Genomic DNA, 25,212 nt, shown 5'->3' with positions numbered 1-25,212 from the left:
GTTTTAAAAACATTGGTTCACAGCCAGTGTTGACTTCGTCGACTTAAACTATGACGAAAAATGTTCATCGACTACCTTTTTTCACTGACGAAAAGGAAGGGACTAGTGGACAATAGATCCAGTATAAGTCATTTTACACTGTTGCATGCTGAAAATAGCAGATCTACAACCTCACAACGCGTCGTGCTGCGACGCGTTGTGAGCTTGTAGATCGGCAATTTTCAGCAAGTGCAAAATCAGTCATTGCGACTGCATCAATTAAGGCCCGCCAAAATACATTTTAGTCGACTGAATCAAATGTAGATTTAGTCGACTATAATCTCATGACATTAAAGTCGACTAAAACTAGACTAACACTAAAACATTCCAGGTGACTAAAAATGTGACTAAAACTAAATGAAAACTATTCAAGAGACTATTATAGGGTAGTATTATGCGTGTCTTAAGTACCAGGTCTTATGACTTAACTTAAGACCTGGAGGCGTGGTCAATGCTGTTTGGCCACTCAGAATAGCCAAATGGCATTGATCACGCCTCCAGGTCTTAAGTTAAGTAATAAGACCTGGTACTTAAGACACGCATAATACTGCCCATATCGAAATTTGCTGCCAAAAACACTAGTGTACACAGCAGTGGTGTAAAGGACCTAGTACATTTACTCAGGTACTGTACTGTACTGTACTGTACTGTACTGTACTGTACTGTACTGTACTGTACTGTACTGTACTGTACTGTACTGTACTGTACTGTACTGTACTCGAGTAACAATTTGGTACCGTATTTTACCTTTATGGGAGCATTTATGGAACATTTCCAATTATTGGATCACTATACATTATTGGATCCAATTATTGGATCACAATAATTATTTTATTTAATTTCACCTTTATTTAACCAGTAAAAACACGTTGAGACTGAGGGCTATATCTTGCGTCACCCCTTACCCCTTATCCCTAAACAAATTTTTTAACTATTTTAAACAACCATTTAAAATAGTTCATATAGCCGATCTACAAGCTCACAATGGCTCGATGTAGATCGGCTAGTTGAGCTATTTTAAAATGTTTTTCAAAATAGTAAAACATTTTCTAAAGGAGCATTCACACCACATACGCAGCAGTGGTTCCCAAACCTTTTCATGCATGTCAAACTTTTTCCCGCAGACCCCCATTTGAATAGATATGCCAGGGACCCGCATAAGAGAAGATTTCTACGGCTCTAGCAGAGATTCTCAACCCGTTTCACGGACCCCCATTTAATGGCATTTCTATCTCTGGGACCCCCATTTTATATTGTAAAATCACTGTTAGTTTAACTCTGAGAGTATACAAATACATACTGTAAATTTGTTCTGTATTTATTATTTCATTTACTGCATTACTGCACTTCTGGCTATACGCCACTCTTAATTTTATTGTCAAAGTAGTTGTATACTATATGTGCAGTGACAATAAATTGAGTCTAATCTAACCAAATGGACCCGTTAGGGTCCATTTGGTTCCATTTGTACACTCTCAGACCCCCTTTCCACCGGTTGGTTCCCAATGGGAACCGGTTCAGTTATTTTTGGTTCTTAGTCCATGAGCCAGAGCTCCAAAATTGGTGGGAAAAACTAGACCTATATTAAATTGTTTATAGGATCAATACAAGTAAATGAATACATGATAACCCTTCCACAGTAGTAGCTTTTTCATATTTTCTATTATTTTGCATATTTTCCTACATAATGCCTCATTTGCATATTTAAAAATGTAACATTTGTAATACAATAAATCATTTTCTTCGTGTAAGTAATCAATTGGGGAAGTGTCATGGTGATAACAATCTAATATAGGTATGGTTTTGCCCACTCAATTCATAATTAATGTTCCAATTTTGGAGCCCTGGCTCATGGACTAAGAACCAAAAAGAACTTAACCGGTTCCCATTGGGAACCAACCGGTGGAAAAGGGGCCTCAGCGTTACAGACCCATAATGGTCCATTTGGTTCCAAACTATCATTTAGCTGGGGACCCCCTGGAAACTCCCTCAAGGACCCCTAGGGGTCCCCCGGTCCCCACTTTGGGATTTTACACTGTTGCATGCTGAAAATAGCAGATCTACAACCTCACAACGAGTCGTGCTGCGACGCGTTGTGAGCTTGTAGATCGGCGATTTTCAGTTGTGCAAAATCAGTGCAAAATCAGTCATTGCCACTGCATCAATTAAGGCCCGCCAAAATACATTTTAGTCGACTGAATCAAATGTAGATTTAGTCGACTATAATCTCATGACATTAAAGTCGACTAAAACTAGACTAACACTAAAACATTCCAGGTGACTAAAAATGTGACTAAAACTAAATGAAAACTATTTAGCTGGGGACCCCTTGGAAACTCCCTCAAGGACCCCTAGGGGTCCCCCGGTCCCCACTTTTGGGATTACCACTGGCATATACATACAGTATATCTGGCCGGTTACAGAAAAGTGGGGCAACATTTCAGAGAGTTCCATGCACGTCAGCGTGGGGAGAGAAAAAAAAAAAAAAACACAACGCATGCATCTCTGTCAACCCCCTTCTCCCCTAACCCTCCCTCCCCCAGTCCCCTCCCTCCACCCCCCCCCCCCCCCACCCACCGGCCCTGGGCTGACAAAATGAAAAAAAAAAGATGTGTCGAGTATATACGTACGTGTCATCAGAAACGGTTTCATTTTGTTGTTGTTAGCAAAACATGCTGTTCGCATCAGCGTGTGTCTCTCTATTAGCGGGGGCTGAACTTTTCATTCCACTGAACTTTCGACCACCCTGCTATACGTACTGTACGTACTGTACGATGTGAAGCATCCTGCCTCATTTTATATACATTCATAATTTATGTACAGGAGAGACTCACACGCATGACAGCAGAATATGTAAATTAATCAGCGGTGGGGGGAAAAGTACTTAAGTGTGTGTGTGTGTGTGTGTGTGTGTGTGTGTGTGTGTGTGTGTGTGTGTGTGTGTGTGCGTGCGTGCGTGCGTGCGCGAGACGCTACACAACAGTGCCATCCAGTGGTGAGGTGTTTCAGCTGTCCGCGTGCTCAGACACGGGGACACGCATAGGGACGGACGGACACACATAGCTATACGCAATGGAGTGACAGCACCACTGATAAAAAATATCAATACTGCAGAGTAGAAATAGTCTGTTACGAGTAAAAGTCCGGATTTCAAAATGCACTTGAGTGAAAGTACAAAAGTAGAGTTTAGATTGGATTCCATTTATTGTCACTGCACATAGTATACAAATACTTTGACAATGAAATGAAGAGTGGCGTCTAGCCAGAAGTGCAGTACAGTAATGCAGTAAATGAGAGAATAAATGCAGAAAAAAGTACAGTATGTACAGTAATGTATATAAATAGAATAAATAGTAATGAGTATGATGGTAGAACCTCAACCAAGCATAATCTGGATAAGTATAGAGAAGAAATAACTGTATAGTGCAAGTAATGCATATATAGCATATATACAGTATGCATACCCCTCTAACATGCTACTGAATATAAGCATGAGTTCAGATGGATGGAGGGATGGAAGGAGGTCAGAGTTCAATGTCCTTGGGGGGGGGGGGGGGGGGGCAGAGTTCAGCAGGGAGACAGTAACAGGAAAGAAGCTGTTCCTGAGCCTACTAGTACGGGAGCCAATAGTTCTGTAGCGCCTCCCAGAAGGGAGAAGGGAAAAGAGTCTGTGGTTTGGATGAGAGGGGTCTTTCACAATACCTCTCGCTCCTACGCAGACATCTCTGGCGCTGTGGGTCCTCAATGGAGGGGAGTTGTGTGCCGATGATGTATTGGGCAGTCTTGACTACCCGTTGCAGGATCTTCCGGTCAGAGACTGTGCAGTTGTTATACCACACTGAGATGCAGGTGGTTAGTATGCTCTCAATGGTGCAGCGGTAAAAGTTCACTAGAATCCGTGGAGACAGGTGAGCCTTCCTCAGTCTCCTCAGGAAATAGAGGCGCTGCTGCACCTTCTTGTAAAGGATGGAGCAGTTGAGAGCCCATGAGAGGTCCTCAGAGAGGTGGACACCCAGGAACTTAAAACTGGACACCCGCTCCACCACCGCCCCGTTGATGTAGATGGGGGTGTGGTCACATTTCAAGTTGTCAAAGGTATGACAAATACCGAAAGTATAGCAGATCTACAGGCGCACAATGCACCGCTTCGCGACGCATTGTGAGCTTGTAGATCGGCTATTTCCGAAGGGCCGGGAATGTAAATAGGGCTGACGTGTGTGGCAATCAAAGTAACTATGTAACTAAACTTTTCAAATGCATAGTGAAGTAAATGCACAATATTTGCCACTGAGATGTAGTGGAGTAGAAGCAAAAGTGTTGGAAAAATACTCTCAATTATTGATCCCTTTGATCTTCAAAGTGGTTGTGCACTTGTAGCTATATCTCCCCCGGAGACTCTCGTTGATCTAGTGGTTTAGATGTTGGTGTTTCACACGGGAGACTCGAGTTCAAATCCCGGGCGTTACTACTACACACCGAGTTGATTGACTGCATAGAAGTGTCAACGTTGTTCGGTGCTTGTTAGTGCTCCCTCTAATCAATGAAACCATCAAAGACAGCTGCATATTTGATGCCCATGTCAGAGAGAGGAGGGGGGTGGGGGGAGTGTGTTTAGTAGACACACATATACTTGCCTGCAGTATATCTTTAAAACCTATAGGATCACCAACCCTCCTCGCTTAGTCTTCCTTTACGAGCCAACTATCTCCTTGTTCAGATAATGCCATTGGCTCATGGTGTAACTATCTCCTTGTTGTTCAGATAATGCCATTGGCTCATGGTGTAACTAACTCCTTGTTCAGATAATGCCATTGGCTCATGGTGTAACTAACTCCTTGTTCAGATAATGCCATTGGCTCATGGTGTAACTATCTCCTTGTTGTTCAGATAATGCCATTGGCTCATTGTGTAACTATCTCCTTGTTGTTCAGATAATGCCATTGGCTCATGGTGTAACTAACTCCTTGTTCAGATAATGCCATTGGCTCATGGTGTAACTAACTCCTTGTTCAGATAATGCCATTGGCTCATGGTGTAACTATCTCCTTGTTGTTCAGATAATGCCATTGGCTCATGGTGTAACTAACTCCTTGTTCAGATAATGCCATTGGCTCATGGTGTAACTAACTCCTTGTTCAGATAATGCCATTGGCTCATGGTGTAACTATCTCCTTGTTGTTCAGATAATGCCATTGGCTCATGGTGTAACTATTAGAGTTCTCAATCTCTGCCCGAACCCGGCCCGGCCTGACCCGGCCCGACATTTTCGGGTAGGGCCGGGCCCAAAATGCACGATAATTAGTCAGGCCGGGCCGAGCCTCGGGCTCTGTGATTTTCCGTGATTTTTTTTTGTTTTATAATTGTATTATAACAAAAATAACAATTCTGTTGTTTGCGTAATGTATTTATTTAATATGAAGAGGGCTGAGCTGGTGAATGTTGGCGATTCACTTTTACAGTTTAGGCTATTATACTATATGTGACTGAAGGAGGAGGAGGCGATGATCAGCAGCAGCGCACCAAAGTGACAGAATAGAACGGTGGTTGTTGAACTTGCTACCGCTGGCTGGCCTCTGGTTTGCTAACCAAATGAGCTGCTTACTGCTCAGCATCAACTATATAACTTAAGTTAACTTGCCATATGCTTCAATGTTTTATAAGACCATCGATTAATCCGCAATAGCTCGTTTTGGAAACGTCGGGGCTTAACGAGACACTGCTGTCTCGTTGAACCCAGCTGGGTGAATAAGCTAAATTAGGCTACCTAATCAACGTCACCACGGTAAATGCTCCATATAACTATGAAGAAAGCGCCTGCACACGTAATATATTTACATGATGACCAAGCAATGTTACAGTCACACTGTAGGCTACAGGTATTTGGTTTACAAATCGTATCGCAGCGCACTGTAGGCTACAGCTATTTAATTTCCCCATCGTAGCGCAGCGCGCCTCGTTGTATGCCCACTGCCCAAAATACGCTAATAAGCTGTCGACAGACTCGACACGCCATCGATTGGCATGTTGATGGTTTGTATGTCTGTTCTTTTGGTTAGGCAACGCACATTACGCGTGGTATGTGGGTTTGAGAGGCAATGATTAATGTAAACTATACAGTAACCTAGTAGATATAGCCAAGTTGACAATTGTCATAATATTGTATAGCTCTGTTCGGGACTGTTGCACAACGGTGAATGATGAAAAAGTTGCACTTTGTTAACGGGACAGTAGCCTATTGGACATAATTAACTGCGTCACTTCAGAGGATCGCTGCTACTTTGATTCAGAAGATGTTTACTCACCCCTGGAAATTGCTGGAAACCATTAGAATGTTGGAAATGGAACATTATCAGCCAATTAACGTGAGTTACATAAATCCTTTATTTCGGCGACTAGACTATTAGTGCGTTCTCTGACACGGTCGTCTCAATAATCCACGGCGCCGCGGCCATATAGTGGCATTTTTCTTTTTTTCTCTTTTTTTCACTCTGGCTTTTTCGGGTTTTCGGGCCTGACATTATGGTAATTGTTAGGGTCGAGCCGGGCCTCGGGCCGACCCAGTTAGGGTAGGGTAGGGCCGGGCCTTAATTTTCAGGCCTGATGAGAACTCTAGTAACTATCTCCTTGTTGTTCAGATAATGCCATTGGCTCATGGTGTAACTAACTCCTTGTTCAGATAATGCCATTGGCTCATGGTGTAACTAACTCCTTGTTCAGATAATGCCATTGGCTCATGGTGTAACTAACTCCTTGTTCAGATAATGCCATTGGCTCATGGTGTAACTAACTCCTTGTTCAGATAATGCCATTGGCTCATGGTGTAATTAACTCCTAAAAGTAAAAGTAAGTAAGTAAGTATACTCTATAGTCTAGTGCAGTGGTATAACCAACCATTTCCAGCCCAAGAGCCCATTTTATTCCCAATTGTAAGCCAAGATCTACCACTAAAATATGTTTAAAAAAACACTTTTTTTATTTCAGAAAACTGTCAGCATTTAGAAAACATTTTTTTTTAATTTAGACGTCGGGTCTAAATGGTTTAAATAATAAACACTGATATGTCCGGTCCCGTGAGCTCCGATGATGATGTGCTGCTGGCTCTGGCTCTGGTTCTGGTTCTGGTTCTGGCTCTGGTTCTGGCTCTGGTTCTGGTTCTGGCTCTGGCTCTGGCTCTGGCTCTGGTTCTGGCTCTGGCTCTGGTTCTGTCTCTGGCTCTGGCTCTGGCTCTGGCTCTGTCTCTGGCTCTGGCTCTGGCTCTGGCTCTGGCTCTGGTTCTGGTTCTGGTTCTGGCTTTAGCTCTGGCTCTGGCTCTGCAGCCGCGTCTGTGCTGCCGATGTCCCGCCGTCACTCCCGTGTAGCTCCGCGTTATGGTCGGTCTGCACCCCAAACGCAGGGCTGGACTGGGACAAAAATTCGGCCTGGTCATTTTCGCGTGAATTTGATCCAGACCGGCCCACCACAACCAGCGCGCAGATAGCAGAAACTCTACCGCCCGCTCCGGTCGAGCCACACACACAAACAAACGAGCCCTAATACCACCACTTTTACAGAACAACATAAATGATACAAACCAACAGACAACTACACAACCCTTTGTTGCTCTCACAAGAATGATGCTGGCAAAAGGATTCAAGATAGAAGAGGGTTTATTCGTCACTCACTGATACAGGTACAGTGGAATTATCATGATGGCACTGGCAGAATGGCAGCACGCCCGGACCTTTCCTGGTGGCCTGCCTGCAAGTAAAACAAAAAAAGTTATTTTTTTTTATCATGGTAATATGATGATCGCGGCCCACCGGGAATATGGCCGGTACGTCCCAGTCCAGCCCTGCCCAAACGACAACTTGCAGACTGTCTGCCGTCTGATCCACTCCACGTCCAAACACACACACAGGACCTGTACGTGCGTGTCCACCGTCTCTCTGACCCCCCCGCTGGTTCGACTCGCTCAAGGGGCCAGTGAGGCTATTCAACGTTGAAGCTCTCCTCCCTAGTGGTAGGAGGAGGGACTACAGGCGGACCCGTGGATTCATGACCGGGAAACCCCGTGCAGCTGGGCTTTAACATTGAGCGCTCGGTTGCACTTCCGCATTTGACCACCAAAATTTGGTGGTCAAATGCGGAAGTAGACGTTCTGAGACGGTACTTCCGGCAGTCTTCCGGGTGCTTCAAAACGCCACTGAGCAACTTCCACTGACATGAATAGCTGGGGGGGCGGAGCTTCGCGCCAGTTCAGTCTCTATCCTTTTATATACTCTATGGACTCGCTTCCCAACGCTTAGACGCTTAGTCCAAAATAGAGTAAACCTACCCTAACCCATTTAGGCCTGACCTCAAAATTTAAAAAAAATCTTCTAAATCCTCCAGTTTTCTGAAATAAATATTTTCACGATTTTTCAAAAATAGCAGACCTACAAGCTCGTAGCGCGCCACTCTACTATGATCTACTATGAGCTTGTAGATCTGCTATTTTTCAATAGCTAAATTATAACATAATGTTTAAAACACCAAAAGGGATTTAATCTTTTCTTATTTGTTTTGGCTTATTATGTTTGAAATGTACAACGTATGCTATATGTCCTGTATGTCAGTCCTGTTTGTATTGTTTGATGTTTGATGTCTGGGGGGACTGCAGATGGAAATTAGCGTGTTTCTCTGAATCTGGTATATTTACACTGCATTTTTAATGTGATGTTCATCGATATACGCCGTCCCGACTAAATAAACAAATCAATAAATAAACAGTCGTTTGTAACCGAGGACGTTTTTTTTAGACCGGTCTGTACGGTCCGTGCCAGGCTCCCACTGCGTGATCCACTTTGATGAAAGCTTCGAGCTGTACTGGTGGATGGCGAACCCCTGGTTGGTTACCCCCTGGTCTAGTGTATATATACGCATAGATCCATTATATTGGTATTCCACTGTCAGGCTCTCGTATAGCTTTGATGACTATTTTCATGTATTTGATGTATTATATGCACCATGTGTTGTTCTTGCTTGCTTTGCTGTAAATCACTCTGGATTATAGGAGAGTCTGATAAATGCCTACATTGTAAATTGTCTCCCACGCCCCAACCCCCCAACTATCTCTCTCTCTCTCTCTCTCTCTCTCTCTCTCTCTCTCTCTGTCTCTCTCCCCCCCCTCCCTCTCCCTCTCCTCTCCCTCTCCCTCTCCCTCTCCCTCTCTCTGTCTCTCCCTCTCTCCCTCCATCCCCCTCTCTCCCTCTCCCTCTCTCTCCCGCTCCCTCCCTCTCCCTCTCCTCTCCTCTCCCTCTCCCTCTCCCTCCATCCCCCTCTCTCCCTCTCCCTCTCTCTCCCGTTCCCTCCCTCTCCCTCTCCCTCTCCCTCTCCCTCTCCCTCTCCCTCTCCCTCTCTCTACATCTCCCTCCCTCCCTCTCCCTCTCCCTCTCCCTCTCCCTCTCCCTCTCCCTCTCCCTCTCCCTCTCCCTCTCTCCCTCTCCCTCCCTCTCTCTCTCCCTCCCTCACCCTCTCCTTCTCCCTGTCCTTCTCCCTCTCTCTCTCTCTCCCTCTCCCCCGCCCCCCTTCTCCCCCCCATCAGAAAGCAGACGTGGCGGTGGCCCCTCTGACCATCACGCTGGTCAGGGTTAATGTCTCTCTCTCTCTCTCTCTCTCCCTCCCCCCTCGTCCCCCCTCGTCCCCCTCGTCCCCCCCCATCAGAAAGCCGACGTGGCGGTGGCCCCTCTCACCATCACGCTGGTCAGGGTTAATGTATCTCTCTCTCTCTCTCTCTCTCCCTCCCCCACCCCCCCCCCCCCCCCCTCGTCCCCCCCCCATCAGAAAGTCGACGTGGCGGTGGCCCCTCTCACCATCACGCTGGTCAGGGTTAATGTATCTCTCTCTCTCTCTCTCTCTCCCTCCCCCACCCCCCCCCCCCCCCCCCCCCTCGTCCCCCCCCCATCAGAAAGCCGACGTGGCGGTGGCCCCTCTGACCATCACGCTCGTGCGCGAGGAGGTGATCGACTTCACCAAGCCCTTCATGTCCCTGGGCATCTCCATCATGATCAAGAAGCCCACCAAGTCCAAGCCGGGGGTGTTCTCCTTCCTGGACCCACTGGCCTACGAGATCTGGATGTGCATCGTGTTCGCCTACATCGGCGTCAGCGTGGTGCTGTTCCTGGTGAGAGGAATGTTGTACACCGGTGGTCCCCAAAGTGGTTCCCAGGGGGTCCTTGAGAGAGTTCCAGGGGGTCCCCAGCTAGGAACCAAATGGACCCTTATTGGTCTGTAACTCTGAGAGTGTACAAATGGAACCAAGTCAAAATAACATTGATTTAACAATACAAATTGGGGTCTCAATAGAGATAGAAATGCCATTTGTTAACGCCCGGGGGTATTTGTAACCATTAAATCAAAGTCACAGAAAGATTTGTGTGAGATTTAAACATCTGTCGTTGTTATCGCGTGTCCTTTTCAAGGTGAGTCGCTTCAGTCCGTACGAGTGGCAGGGAGGAGACGAAGACGACGACGATGAAGACGAGCAGCAGCAGGTGAACAACGTTATTACAATTGACGGAAACTAACGAGATAACGGAAACAAAAAAAACCCCAACAAATGTGTTAACTGACCAATAAACCCCCCCCCCCAAATAAAATCTGTGTAGCGCCCAGGATTACATTAGACAATTGACGCTGCAGGGTGAAGGAAATGGGTTGCAAAATTGTGGGATCAAAAATAAAATAAAAATCATATTCAAAATGTGAAAACTGTCAAGGGGCATCCCATGCCCTATATCAAGGACACTAAAAGACTGCAGTGTACAACTGAACATGACAAACACACACCAAACAGCTGCTTCCAACACCTCCAAGCTGGCTTGGAGGTGTGTCTGGGTAGCAGTCAATGGTGCTGCCTATAATATCGTCTTGATGCCTTGAAATTCATTCAGAGTCTGTTAAGGAAATGTGTAATTGTCTAGTTAGTCTAACAACTCATGGGTCATGCATGGTTTTCCTTGTTCGATTTGATGATGTCAATTTACAATTACAATTTACAATTTACAATATTAGGCATTTAGCAGACGCTCTTAATCCAGAGCAATTTACATTAAGCAAGAACAAAAAAGCATGGCAATACATCACACAAAAGTATAGTTATCAACTTATCATGAATCATATACGTAAGCTAAGAACGTATCAGTAGAATATCTATATAATGAGACTATGCATATTATATAGTGCTATGTTTACATAAAAAACGCACACACGCACGCACGCACGCACGCACGCACGCACGCACGCACGCATGCACGCACGCACGCACGCACGCACGCACGCACGCACGCACGCATGTGCAACGCTCAGTTCACACAGGTGTGATATTTCTCATAGTGTAGTTGTCGAGTGTTAATTTCTTACTTTCTGTTATATTGAGAGTATATTTTGACCAAAGAAATATGACAATTCTAAATTCTTCGATTTGGTCAATTGTTGGAGCCTTTCTGTTACAAATATTTATTAAAAAAAAACTAGCTGATCCACAAACTGAATTAATTAAAAAAATAATAATAATAATAATAAAAACTGTCGTAACCTTTCAGGTGACGGCGTCTGGCTCCTCCCCCTGGGGGCGGGGGGGTCCGCCTTGCTCCGGTGACCCCACGGGGGGTCAGAACGGAGGTCAGCAGAAGGACAGCAAGGAGCAGCCGGAGCACACCAACGAGTTCGGGATCTTCAACTCGCTGTGGTTCTCTCTGGGAGCGTTCATGCAGCAGGGCTGCGACATATCCCCCAGGTAGGAGAAGAGGGCGTGCGTGCGTGCGTGCGTGCGTGCGTGCGTGCGTGCGTGCGTGCGTGAACACCATAGGGAGGTGTTCATTCTCGAGGTCGGCTGTACCTTTGACTACAGCTTAGCCTTAGAGGAAACCTTCCCAACATCTCTCTCTCTCTCTCTCTCTCTCTCTCTCATGGCCCTGATCCATTCAGTACCCTGGACAGCTCTATACTGCAGTACTATGCATGTAGCACTGTCCGTGGTGCTACATGCACTATATACAGATAGACTGTAGCTCTGTCCATGGTCCTGATCCGTTCAGCCCCACGGACAGCTCCGTACTGCAGCACTACTCTGTATTTCCTCCAATAAAGTCCTCCTTTCTATTAACCCATCTACAAATGTCTTCTAAATCCTGACAGTTTTCTGAAAAACCCATGTTTCGTTCTCAAATATTTTCATGTCAAGGACCCCCAGAAATATATGCAATTGGCCGCCGATCCCCATCTGAAAATATGTTGTTCCAGGGACTCCCCAGAAGGGTGGAGAAGATATGCTCTGAAAGAATATATATTCAAAAAATTGTGCCACATTTTATAAATAGCAGATCTACAAGCTCGTAGCGCGGCACATAATGCTTAAAACACCAACAGGGGTTCCCGCCCCAAAATGGGTTAATTAACGGCCCCCTATTATTAGTTGAATTAAGTTTACAAGAACCGGCCTCCTGTTACCTTCGCTGCTCTGGCTGGCTTGTCACGTCAGTGTCCTGATGCCGTTGGCCGCGCTGCTCGCGCACAACACAACAACAAACTCACAAACAACCTTCGGGAGAGAACGCCGCTAAGCATATTTTCACATAGCTACGGACAATACAACTAATGAGAGCAGCAGCATAACTGCGGAGATGGGCTGAGATACACCACCGATAGCCTCGGAAACCCAGTCGTTTTCATTTGCAGGGGAGAAAAAAAAGTCTGGGTCCGAGTCCACTTCAATTCGGCATACAGTAGCGCAAACGTCGATCACTCTCTGCTGATTTCTGATCGCCTGCACCTTTGTTAAATTGACGCACACACGCACACACTCACACACGTACACACACACACTCCTCTCTCTCTCTGTCGCTCTAATTAATTAGTCTCATGTCGCGCAGCTGCGTCTAGATTCTCCCGGCGGATCCTGCCGGGAGCTGCCTATGCCATAGAAAGCATAGGTGGACCCCAGGCTACACCACCGATGGCGTGTCAAGGAAAATGACAAAAAACAAGCAAATCTACCCCACAGCCTATACCACAATGAGTGAGTAGTGGAGGCAAGCTGTTTGTGGATTGTGACGCGACGCGCAGATCTGCCCTTTATGCAACGAACGTATTCCGTTACGTTCGTTCTATAAACGGCAGATCTGCTACAGGATCATGAGGCTGCAGCAAGCCCCCAGTAAGGCTAACCAACGTTGAAGATGCCACTACCTACTGGCGAAATGTGGAATTGCAGCACTTTCATGGAAGTGGACGGACGTTCATGACGTCACGTGCGTAAGCCCCGGACCTCAAAATTGAGGTCCGGGGCTAGGCTAGGCTAAACTTCCGCTCGCTCGAGCCATTGAGTTATAATTATACTTCCGGCAGTCTTTCGGGTGCTTCAAAACGCCACTGAGCAACATCCACTGAAATTAATAGCGGGGGGGGGGGGGCGGGGGTAACACTCCGGTTCGGTCTCTATCTTTTATAGCTCTATGAGGCTGCAGCAGCCCCATGTTCCTGGCAGATCTGCAGTTTATAGAACAAATGCACTGGTATGCTGTGAGCTTAGCTTGTTGCTAACGCGAACCTCCCCCCCCCCCCCCCCCCCCCCCCCCCCCTCTCTCTCTCTCTTTGTGGTTGTACCCCGTTGAAGAGTTAGATCCCTGCAGTGTTTGCACTGTTCATATAAGCTGCTTTGATATCGTAGGAAATAGCTATACCATACTGTATATTTATGTTATTATCTGCATCTGAACTTGTCATTAGCCTAACTGTAGGCCTAGATACAGATATCTGAGTGTGCAATAACCAGGATGGACCACAGTATACTGTCGTAGTTTATCTCAGTTGAAGTTATATATAATTATGACCAGATTTGACTGAGGGACTGCCATTGGATTTAAATTGAAGTTAAATTGATGTGTTGATGTTATTATAGTATTTACCATATAGGCAATATTGTCATAAAAAATGACCAGTGAGCACCTGCAACTGCACTGTTTAATATTTCATGAGGAGGTTTCAATAAATGAGACCGGTACAATTTACTGGGTTCTAACTGACACGAAATGTGATTTATTCATTATGATCCGTTTGAAAAGTATAAATATAGGCCTCTTTCTTCTAGCTGCCTCCTTCCAATAAAAGCCAATCGCTTGAGACAAATAAAAGCCCGGGTTTCTAAAAGAGGGATTGACGGTATGCAGGTAGACTGTAGCTCTGTCCATGGTCCTGAGATTTTCTCTGAGAAATTCTGCCCGGGAATCATTGTGCTTTGATTTTCTGCAATACAATGATGCACTGTGTGCACATCGAAAAGCAAGTGATTTAGAAAACAACCTGTGACGTGTCTTCTTTCACATTCCTGAACCGATTTCATGACAAAGTTCGCAATTGTTCATAAATAGTGCGCACGAGGTGATCCAGCCGACCGGTAAGAAATCACTAGTCGTGCGTGGCGTGGCGTGGCGTGCGTGTGTGCGTGCGTGTGTGGCTTGCGTGGCGTGGCGTGGCTTGCGTGCGTGCGTGCGTGCGTGCGTGCGTGCGTGCGTGCGTGCACCGGCACCTCCAAAAGGAAGTATAGTGGCCGGCTGAGGCTGTCGTTGACATTCACACACATCACTGACACAACATATCATTGCGGTGGTGTGTGTATTAATAGTGGACGGTGTCCTCGATATGACTAAATGATTATATTAATAGTATTTGGTGTCCTCGATGTGAATAAAGGGATGCGCTGACGGGGTCAGTGCATCAACACGGGATCTTTTTGGATGATGATGATGATGATGGTGGTGATGGAGTGTCATTGAGGCGACCGTGGCTGCATGATAGCGGTAGTCCTTAATCTGAACTGCTTTTGCGCGTGCGTGTGTGAGTTTGTGTTCATGCGCGTGCGTGCGTGCGTGAGTGCGTGTTCATGCATGCGTGTGGGTGTGCGCGTTCATGCGCGCGCGCAGAGTCCTTAGAAGACCTCTTTCCGAGTGCCGTCTGTCTAACGTCCCCCAGGGGGGGTCTTCTGAACGAGATGCCCTGATTCTGATGGACATGGTGCTCGTGTGCGCGTGTGTGTGTGTGTGTGCGTGCATGCGTGCGTGCGTGCGTGCGTGCGTGCGTGCGTGCGTGCGTGCGTGCGTGCGTGCGTGTACACGACACAGTAGAATGGTTGACCTCATCACAAAGGACACAGTCTCTCGTAGCCAGACTATTCCACAGGCTGGCATTTCCGTTACTTTTACATTTTAAGATAGCCTATCTTTACATTGTATCTTTTATTTTATATCAATTTCTGCTAAGCAGCAAGCTAGCTGTATAAATGCTTAGATGATTTCAATTCATATAAGGATAAATTTGCACGACTGTAAAGATGAAACGGAAATGGGGAGGAGGCTCCACTTCCGCTTTATCGCTTACTCATGATCAGAGCTTCCGTTGCATTATTTCACACACCAATGGCGCCGTGGCGGAGGAACCCATGCAAGGCACCAACTTGCCTAACACAAGTGCCACTTTGGTTTTGATACACATAAAAGCAAGAGTTACTGGTTCAATATTTGCTATATCTGTCGAGTGCCTGTCGAACGCCTCCCGTCAACTGATTTTAGTACGATATTTGCTCAGCCATTTGGCATTTCAATCACACAGCAATTTCCAGTGCCGAAACAGGCCCGTTGTTTTCAGCCCACAAACAACTTAGTCATTTTCTCAATTGTTTTTTACAGTTGACCAAATGACTCCACAGTCGACTTGGTTCATGTTGTGGAGCGTGCACTGTGCTAGCGCAACTAAACAAACAAACAAACAAACAAACAAACAAACAAACAATCAAACAATTCCAGTGAACATGTTCCAGTTCAAACCGTTGCTGCTTTAGGGCAGCCAACAGTTTACAAACCGTTTTGTTGATAAAAGCTGGAAGCTTTAAATTCGGATAGTAATCCTTGTTATAGTGTTGGCATCCATTTACCATCTTAAATGATTTAGTCGGCCTACTCCATTTCCAGTTTTTTTTTATTCCAAACCCCTGGAGAGACATGGAAACTCCTGTTCCTGAACAAACACTCGATAGCAATGATTAATATAATTTGGTGAGCTTGCAGATTTTCAGAGTGACACCAATCATAAAATTGCGTAGTCCTTAATGCAATGAAATTGTCAGTATATTTAGACATATAGTTTTAGTCATCATAGCTTAGTTTGCATTTACTATTCATTGATTTGGTTTTCGTCAGTGAAAAAAAGGTAGTCGACCAACATTTTTCATCATAGTGTGTAAAGTGAGTGTGCGTGTGCGTGTGTGTTTGTGTACGTGCGTGTGTGCGCGTGCGCCACGATGACCCAGAAGCAGGGGGCGGGGCTTCATCTCAGAAGCGTATTTAGAGCAGATCCCAAAACACACATCTGGAGGACGTCAGCTGTCATGTTTTTTATGAGGAGAGGAGAGGAGAGGAGAGGAGAGGAGAGGAGAGGAGAGGAGAGGAGAGGAGAGGAGAGGATCAAAGCGTTGTATCTCCCATTATGAAATGGTCCAGGGACACTGTGAAGGCCGGGGACGACAGAAAGTTCGACTCTCACTTTCACTGTTACTTCACAAAAAACGCCACTGTACCGTATATACTAGGGGGGGTGGCATGTAAAAAGCACTGCACTCCAAGCCATCCCAGCAGTTGGCAGGCATGGCGTGGGAAAAAAATATAGCTCGAGGGGGAGGAGGTGGGCGGGCGGGTATAGGATAGGACACACGAGGGAGGGAGAGAAGAGCAGAGAGAGAGTATAATCTAAGTCTGCAAATTGTGTTAACTAAACCTTTAACACATTGGCTGCTACAGAATCCACTCAGGCCTGTTCTTCTGGTGCTATGGGCTTAACATTGAAGGAAGGACATTTTTCGGGCCCACAGCAAAATGTTCTCTTATAGCGAGAATCACACGCATACATCAAAAGAAAGCTGAACTTGTCCACTTCAATTTACCATCTTCCATTCTGGAGATATTGACCTTTTTGCAACACCTGCTTTTGCCTGAAAGGGATTATCTTGAACAGCAAGCAGAGTTATGAAGGTTTAAAGTGACAGACATTGACAGGCAGATATAAAAATGAACACAATAAATATGCTATACATCCTATACACCAAATGAAAGCCCTGAATGTGTACTTTTACGAGGAAAACAGTACACATTGATCCCATGTACAGTTTGTCAGAAATTGGTTATTGATTGCAGCTTGCGCCCAACAGAGATAACTTCAGAGAAGACATGGACTTGAACTCCTCAATATTCGCAAAATAAGGCCTATAGCGACCTATAAATACTATATACCGTATGAAACAGAAGACTCTCTGCTTTCATAAGAAAATAACTTCTACTGTAATAATAATAAAAAATCACACCCCTGTGAAGTGAGTGGTGCAACTCTGTCCCATATTCTGTTCTCTACTTATTCAATAAAGCTTGCTTTATACGGACTGAGGCAGAAAGTCATGTAAACCTTTTATTTACAGTTTGGTCTGTAAACTTCTACTGTAATTATAAAAATCACACCCCTGTGAAGTGATTGGTGCAACTCTGTCCCGTATTCTGTTCTCTACTTATTCAATACAGCTCGCTATATACGGACTGAGGCAGAAAGTCACGTAAACCTTTTTATTACAGTTTGGTCTGTGGGGCCCACATTATCAGTGGCTTTTGTAGAATATGGGACAGAGTTGCACCACTCACTTCACAGGGGTGTGAAAGCAGAGAGTCTTCTGTTTCATACGGTATATAGTATTTATATGTCGCTATAGGCATTATTTTGCTTCAGGTCCATGTCTTCTCTGAAGTTATCTCTGGTGGGCGCAATCAATAACCAATTTCTGACAAACTGTACATGGGATCAATGTGTGCTGTGTGCTACACATTCAGGGCTTTTGGTGTATAGGATGTATAGCATTATTTATTGTGTTCATTTTTATATCTGCCTGTCAATGTCTGACTTTAAACCTTCATAACTCTGCTTTCTTAGATGAGGATGATGATGATGATGATGATGATGATGAGCGCCTCGCCTAATCTATCTCACAGATCTGCTTTCATTGTCTTGATCGCAGTAACGGGGGGTCATGGGCAGCAAACTTCTTGATCCGTAGGCTATAAAAAGTCCCATTCCACCGTTCGGTTCAGAACTATAGTATAACGGTGAGACGCGTTGTCATTAGCTGATGTTGGTTTGCAAGCTATAGGGAAACATGTCTGGGCATGCAGCTAGCCCCTCTCTGGACACCCCCGGTGAAGCTTTTTTCCATCGCTCCTACGGGGGAGCGATGAAAAGCCCGGCTGTGATGTCGACATTCTTCCACAGAACACAACACCACAGTTTAGGATTCGGAAAAGTTTATTTCCTTATACATTACAACTGGGTCGATGACGTCCCCGACGTGTTCATTGCGGTCTTATCACTGCAATTATAATGAATACAAAAGTGTTAAAATCACACGTCCAAGCGATCGCCGATTATGACGGCTCTGCATGGTGATCCGTGATCCCCCAACGGAAGACCTGTAACCCGGACAGATGCATGTTGTCATGGCGGTCCCTCGATACTGTGGTTCGTTTGTTAGTTCGTAGTATGAAGAAGGAAACATGCATCTGTCCATGTGTGTTGCAGACGTTATGCAATGCCGATCCGGTGCAGATTATTCTTATTCTTCGTAGGGTTTTATGGCGGTTGGCATCCATACGGTGCAGATTGGTGTTTAGGCAGCGTTCATCATGTTTTTTCCGAGAGACAGACCCCCCCATCTCGCAAGGTCCTCCTCCTCGGGAGAAACAGGAGGGGAGGGGGGAATCGAGTGTTATGGTGTTGGGTGAAATGTGATTCTTCTATTCACACACTGACTAGATCATGGGCGCGTCCATTTTAGATACCCTGGCTTCTACACGTAAAGCGGCCCGCTGTCCTGTTTTCAGGAGGGGGAGGCTTTATTTTTATCACGTGAGCGGGACTAAGTAGCAATGACAGGGGGATGGTTCTTCATTGTCCGGGTGGGTAAAAAGATGAATGAAAGTATTCAATAAAAAAGCGCTAGAAACGTATGGATACGTGGTCCGCACCGGACGCATGGCTAATTGAAGACGTATTGATACGCAAATTATGTGTTAAAAGTACCCGACTTAAAGTTGACCTTGAAGTGCAGTGTGTTTATTTAAGTTCCGTCACACAATTAGTCTGGCTGAGGGCGAGCATTATCATGTTATTATATACAACAGGTCGTTTCGAGGAAGCAATCTGATTGGTTGAAACAGCCTTCTATAGCCGTGGTTCAAACGAGCACCATGACTCCACACCTAATCAAAACAAAGAATTCAGCTGCTCTGTTCTCCTAGAGCGCAGCAAACTCGGTGGCTAGGCTAGCTAGTTTCTTGGGACATTTGTGGTCGTAGTGACTACATCTGTCATTAAAAAAAAGTTTTTTCAGCGATCTTATTCGTTTTAAGGGTAACTGTTGTATAATTGCAATATTACACTCGAGGAGTGGTTTAACGTCATAAATGCATAAATGCAAAGCGTTGCTTTCGGAACTTGCCGTTCCTGCAGCATCGCAGGCGTGCATTAATGACGTTAAACCACCCCCTTTTGTGTAATATTGCTTAATTAACCCATTCCCTTTTGGTGTTTTAAGCATTATGCCATACACTTTAGTTATTGAAAGCATATCTACAAGCTCATACCGAGCTTGTAGATCAGCTATTTTTGAAAAATCTGGAAAATGTGGCGCAAATCATTTTTCAGATGGGGTCGGCGGCCAAATACAGATAATTCTGGGGGTCCTTGACATGAAAAAGGTTGAGCACCACGGACATAGAAACATAGGTTTTTTTGAGAGGCGCTAGCCCCCCCCCCCCCCCCCCCCCCCCCCCCCCCTATATACAGGTTTAATGTTTTTTTTTAAATGCCATTGAAAATGAAGGGAAATGTACATCATCTTGTCCCTATCACAAACATTAAATGCCATTAACAATAATAATAATAATAATAATCACCATTACATCACCTATAATCATAGCAACATGAGTTAGACTTTAATACATTAGCGCCCCTCACTTCACACGGGTGTGATTTATTAGAATCGGGTTAAAGTATCAGATCTACCTTGGTGGGCCAGGTCTGTGTCCTTATCGGGCCATATCGTGGGGGGGTGTGTGGTGGTTCTATATATTCATAATGTCTCTCTATATCTCTCTCTCTCTCTCTCCCTCAGGTCCATCTCGTGCCTTATCGTGGGGGGGGGGGGGGGGGTTCTATATATTTATAATCTCTCTCTCTCTCTCTCTCTCTCTCTCTCTCTCTCTCTCTCTCTCTCTCTCTCTCTCTCTTTCTCTCTCTCTCTCTCTCTCTCTCTCTCACCCTCTCTCTCTCTCTCTCTCTCACCAGGTCCCTCTCGGGCCGTATCGTGGGGGGGTGTGGTGGTTCTGTATATTTATAATGTCTCTCTCTCTCTCTCTCTCTCTCTCTCTCCCCCCCTAAGGTCCCTCTCGGGCCGTATCGTGGGGGGCGTGTGGTGGTTCTTCACCCTCATCATCATCTCGTCCTACACGGCCAACCTGGCCGCCTTCCTGACGGTGGAGAGGATGGTGTCGCCCATCGAGAGCGCCGAGGACCTCGCCAAGCAGACGGAGATCGCCTACGGCACGCTGGACGGAGGCTCCACCAAGGAGTTCTTCAGGGTGACCACCGGCCGGGCGCTTTGTTTGTCTCATACATAGCCTAGCGCCAGTGGGTTTCAACCTTTTACAAGGTCCATTATTTATTCTGGTGGTTCTCAAAGTGGGGTCCGGCGACCCCACTTTAAAGTAATGCAGATGCTTAACAATAATTTAACGCTTGAGAGCGTAAAATGAAACTAAAATGGTGCATTTGGTGACCAACTTTCCATCATTTAGCTGAGGACCATCTGGAACCCCCTCAAGGACCACTGGTTCAAAACCACTGGCCTATAGCGGATTGAATGGAAGTCAACCGATAATCAACAGTATAGTCACTCAAATGCAATGGAGCCAAGCAGGCTCGCCTGGAGCCAAATGGCTGTGATTAGCCCATTCGGGACGTCGGGAACCCCTTTTGGTATTTTAAGAATTATGCAATAACTTTAGCTATTGAAAAATAGCAGATCTGCTATTTTTAAAAAATCAGGAAAATGTGGCGCAAATCTTTATATTCTTACCCAGCGAATGGTTTTAACTCAAATCTTTGCTCCACGTGGGGGATCCCTGGAACAACATATTTTAATATGGGGGTCGGCGGCCAAATACAGATCATTCTGGGGGTCCTTGACATGGAAAAGGTTGAGCACCACTGACGTAGAAACATAGGTTTTTCAGAAAACTGTCACACCTAAGACACACGCAAGACACTGTGTCTTCTGTGTGTCATGGCCGCCTCAATGCATTTTCAAAGGGAGTGAGGCACGGATTGGCTAAGAAAATCGGCCCTGGCATCTGTGATGGTCACCGGCCCTATGACGTCATTATGTCAAAACCACGCACAAAAATCCATTACTTTTGGACATATAGTTTTACGGTTTAAATAAGTGCAAATAGTGCTAAATGTATATAAAATGAAACATATCATTGTGTTAGTTATAGTTGTATTTTGAATATTGCTTGTCAAACGTTTAAGGCTTATAGCCTATTTAATCTGATTGGTATAGCTCTGCATGGTTGCTGCTTCTGATTAGTTACTAACTTTACTAGACCAATTTAAAATAGTATTAGATGTTTTTCGTTAATAATAACCTATGCTAATTATTACTGAACCATTTTAGATGTGTATATTTCACCAACAGGCATGATATGAATTTATAGGCATAATAGGCCAGTGGCCACCGGCCGACTCCATTTTGTGCAGTACGGCGCAATCACAGCTCAGTCCATTTTAATATCATAGCGCTCACTTATCTATAATCAAATCATCTACTTCTACTCATTAATACTACAGCTTCATCATACTCCACCATCATGGCACAGCAGCAGCCAAAAACAAACACTGTAACGCACACACCATCATTGCACTGCGCGTATGCACACAACAGCATGCTACGTAATTATGTGTTAATTGACAAGAAAAAGAAAGCACAATATAGGCCTAATAGAAATGATATAGAATAGAATAGAATAGAATAGAATAGAATAGAATAGAATAGAATAGTAAACTATTTGCTTATGTCCTACCTTAATTAATGAGCATCCGACGCATCAGTGCACTTTTCTCCGCCACCAGGTCGATGATTGTGTCCTTAGCCAACGAGTATAGAGTCTCCTTTTCAATTACCATCAGCATAAAGGCCTCGAGGTGTTCCTGCTCCTGCTCCTTAGTCGATTTTTTATGAACTTCAGTGTTCGCTCACAAGCAACTTGCGTTACCGACATTGTCAACAGAAACTTGTAGCCGAGCCCAATTAGGTTGTATGAATTGGTGAGAAGGTTGTATCGTTGAAGAAAGAAATAGCAGCAGGAGGCACACTTCCTACATGATTTGCAGGGTTTGTTTACAATATCCCATTCTTCCTCTGTGTCCTCATCATCCTGGGTAGCCATCTGGACCATACACTCTGTACGGACAGACTTGCTCAACTCGCCCCAGTGTGTAGCCAGGCTGAGCAATTCAATTTGCAAGGCCTCGGGAGTGGCATTTCTGTTGTGCCTTAACAGGTTTGCGCTCAGCGCGTTCAGTGCGCCGGCAGGGATACCTTCACGTTTCAAGTCATTGAATCTCCGCGGGTCAAGCAGGGAAGAATCAGTGTACAGTTCTCTGTTTTTAGCAAAACGTCGGGAAAGACTTTCATTGATTGTATCCAGAATTACATTGTGTACTGTAATCTCGTACTTCTTATACGCATCTGACATGGTTACATCACCACATAATTCGCCTGGCATAATTTTTTTATTTTTTGGTCTCAGGTCCGGCAAAGCAACTTCCACCTCTGTGTCCTCATAGTCACACTCATCTAACTGCTCGTTTGCCCACTTCACAACGCCGTCTGCTGCTGTTTTTACGCCTGAAAGATCTCTTGCACATTTCTTCACATCCTCTTGTGTGCTTGTGACAAACCGATGGGCAGTTATCAAATCCATTCCACTCGTTTGCAAGTAGTTGGATAGTGGAGTTGTTGTTGCGGAGAAATGTGCGGAGAAATGTCTGGGCAGTGAGGACAGTTTGGTATTTTAGCATCTGCATAACCACTGGCCTTCGCGTGCATAGACAGCGTATTATTTGCAAGGTTACTCAGGGCCCTGAGCGTCGCTATGAGGTCGATGTAAAGACATCCAGCTGGATTCCCAAACCTCCCAAAAACCTTAGTAAGTGCATCATCTTCAGCCCACCATCGCGTTTCGCCTATTGGTGACAACCGCCTGTGTCGTGTGTCATTGCTCACGTCCTCCCATACATTCATTCGTTGGTACGAGTCTCGCAGGAAAACAGCAATGTAATTTAACAAAGAAAATAGGGTTGCACTCTGTAGAACGGAACTAGTTGTGTCCATTAGCACTAAATTCAGTACATGGCTATAACACCATACGTGGACCTGCGGAGCCTCAGATGACAAGAGTGCTGAAAAGCCCCTGTATTGCCCTTGCATGTTAGCTGCGCCATCTGTGGCATTACCAACACAGTTAGCTAGATTAATATCCATGTTCTCCATGACACGTTTCACCAAATCAACAAAGCCCTGGCCAGTGGTCAACTCGGTATTGACAAGTGCTATCATTCGCTCATGTATCTTTGTGTCAGTCACATAACGCATCATCACTGAACACTGGTCTTTAGCTGTAATGTCTTGTGTGGTATCGATTTGAATGGAATACATCCCAGCCTCTTTAACCTCAGCAGCAATACTCTCTTTAATGAGACGTCCAATAGCTTCTATGACAGTGTTTACAGTTGTCTTGGAGAGGAGAGTCACCAGTGAACCTCTGCCCTTTGCACCAGAGTCGTGCAGCCGTTTGCTTTTCTCTATACATGAACTGACATGTGTCTGCATGGTTACATCATATTTGCTCAACAAGAGAACGAGTTCTAAAAAAGTTCCATGGACAGCAGCTTCGTCTTCCAAACTGTATGCAGCCTCTAATTTGTCTCCCCTGTAACTGAGCCCACGTTTTCCAATTACTTTAACGATGTCAATAACACGCTCTAAAATCTGTCGTCTTTGACGCACTTGATCTCTGGCTAATGCCATCTGATTGCCATGGAGTATCTCAGGTATATTGCCTCTGTTGGCTCTTAAAAGGTAGGCGTATGCAGCATCTCTATGAGCCCCGAGTATCTCATGCTCTTTTATCCGTGGACCGATATGTCTCCAGTCCTCCATTACCACAGTGAAGGGGTTGTCAATTTTTGAGAATGCCAAGCACACAGAGCAGTATATTGTATGTGATTTCTCACAGTATGTTAACCATGATCGCCATGTCCCATTCTTGCTGCAATTAAAGTTAGTCATAACTGTTCTGTTGGTGTTTGACTGAAATGGATGATCGATTTTGGCCGTGTAAAGTAATTAAATGCAGGCTCCTCCACAGGCTCATTCCCAGCCGGGCCAGCCCCCTCCTGATCAGCGACAACTTCACCAACATTAGGCCGCCTACCTGCTTCTTTTTCAATCACTTCAAGTTCAGCCGTAACATTATTATTCTCGTCCTGACTCAGACTCTCCTCCGGCTCAAAGTCCTCGGGGCCGGGCTCGGGGTCCTCGGGGATAACAACAATGCACGGTGGTGGTCGTGGAACCGGAGCAGCAGCAGCGGCGGCGCCGGTGCTGCTAGTGCTAGCTGGCTCCTGGGCAGCTTCGTCGCCGACCACAACACTCTTTTCAGCGGCCTGCTGCTGGGCAGCCTGGGCTGCAAACATCTTGGTTAATTTGAAACATTTTCCGCCTCGAGACCCTTTCTCTTCTTCGCCCGTGTTTTCTCCGCACCACCCTTTACTAGCTTTTTTTATCCATAATGTCAGTTTAATGTCACCATTTTATTCACTTTTTATTTCGCTGTTGTTGAAGGAAATGTTCCTTCACCGTGCCGCCGCCAGCCTTTTTTGAATTAGCATTCGTCAGAGTAAAATGGAGCAAACCACTTCAGCGGCCGAGGGGGAACACAGTCTCCACCACCCCTCCACCAATGTCACAATCACTTTAACCCCCGTATGAGATTATGGACAGAG

At 45.4% G+C, this 25,212-nt stretch overlaps 1 protein-coding gene across 1 annotated transcript in view; it reads left to right on the top strand.

Annotated features, from left to right (window-relative positions):
• LOC306928816 (glutamate receptor 1-like) overlaps positions 1 to 25,212 on the top strand; it is a gene marked incomplete at both ends in the record, with an annotated part of 132,509 nt that overhangs the window by 89,898 nt on the left and 17,399 nt on the right. The window contains 4 exons of the mRNA XM_079509087.1: positions 9,965 to 10,180; positions 10,479 to 10,550; positions 11,601 to 11,794; positions 20,525 to 20,723. Of these exons, the coding sequence (XP_079365213.1) occupies positions 9,965 to 10,180; positions 10,479 to 10,550; positions 11,601 to 11,794; positions 20,525 to 20,723 (681 nt within the window). The remainder of the gene's footprint in view (positions 1 to 9,964; positions 10,181 to 10,478; positions 10,551 to 11,600; positions 11,795 to 20,524; positions 20,724 to 25,212) is intronic.

This window comes from Electrona antarctica (assembly GCF_951216825.1).
Source record: "Electrona antarctica genome assembly, chromosome: 8".
NCBI classification, from domain to species: Eukaryota; Metazoa; Chordata; class Actinopteri; order Myctophiformes; family Myctophidae; genus Electrona; species Electrona antarctica.
Note: the sequence above shows the minus strand (reverse complement) of the source record. Positions and strands in the feature narration are given on the sequence as shown.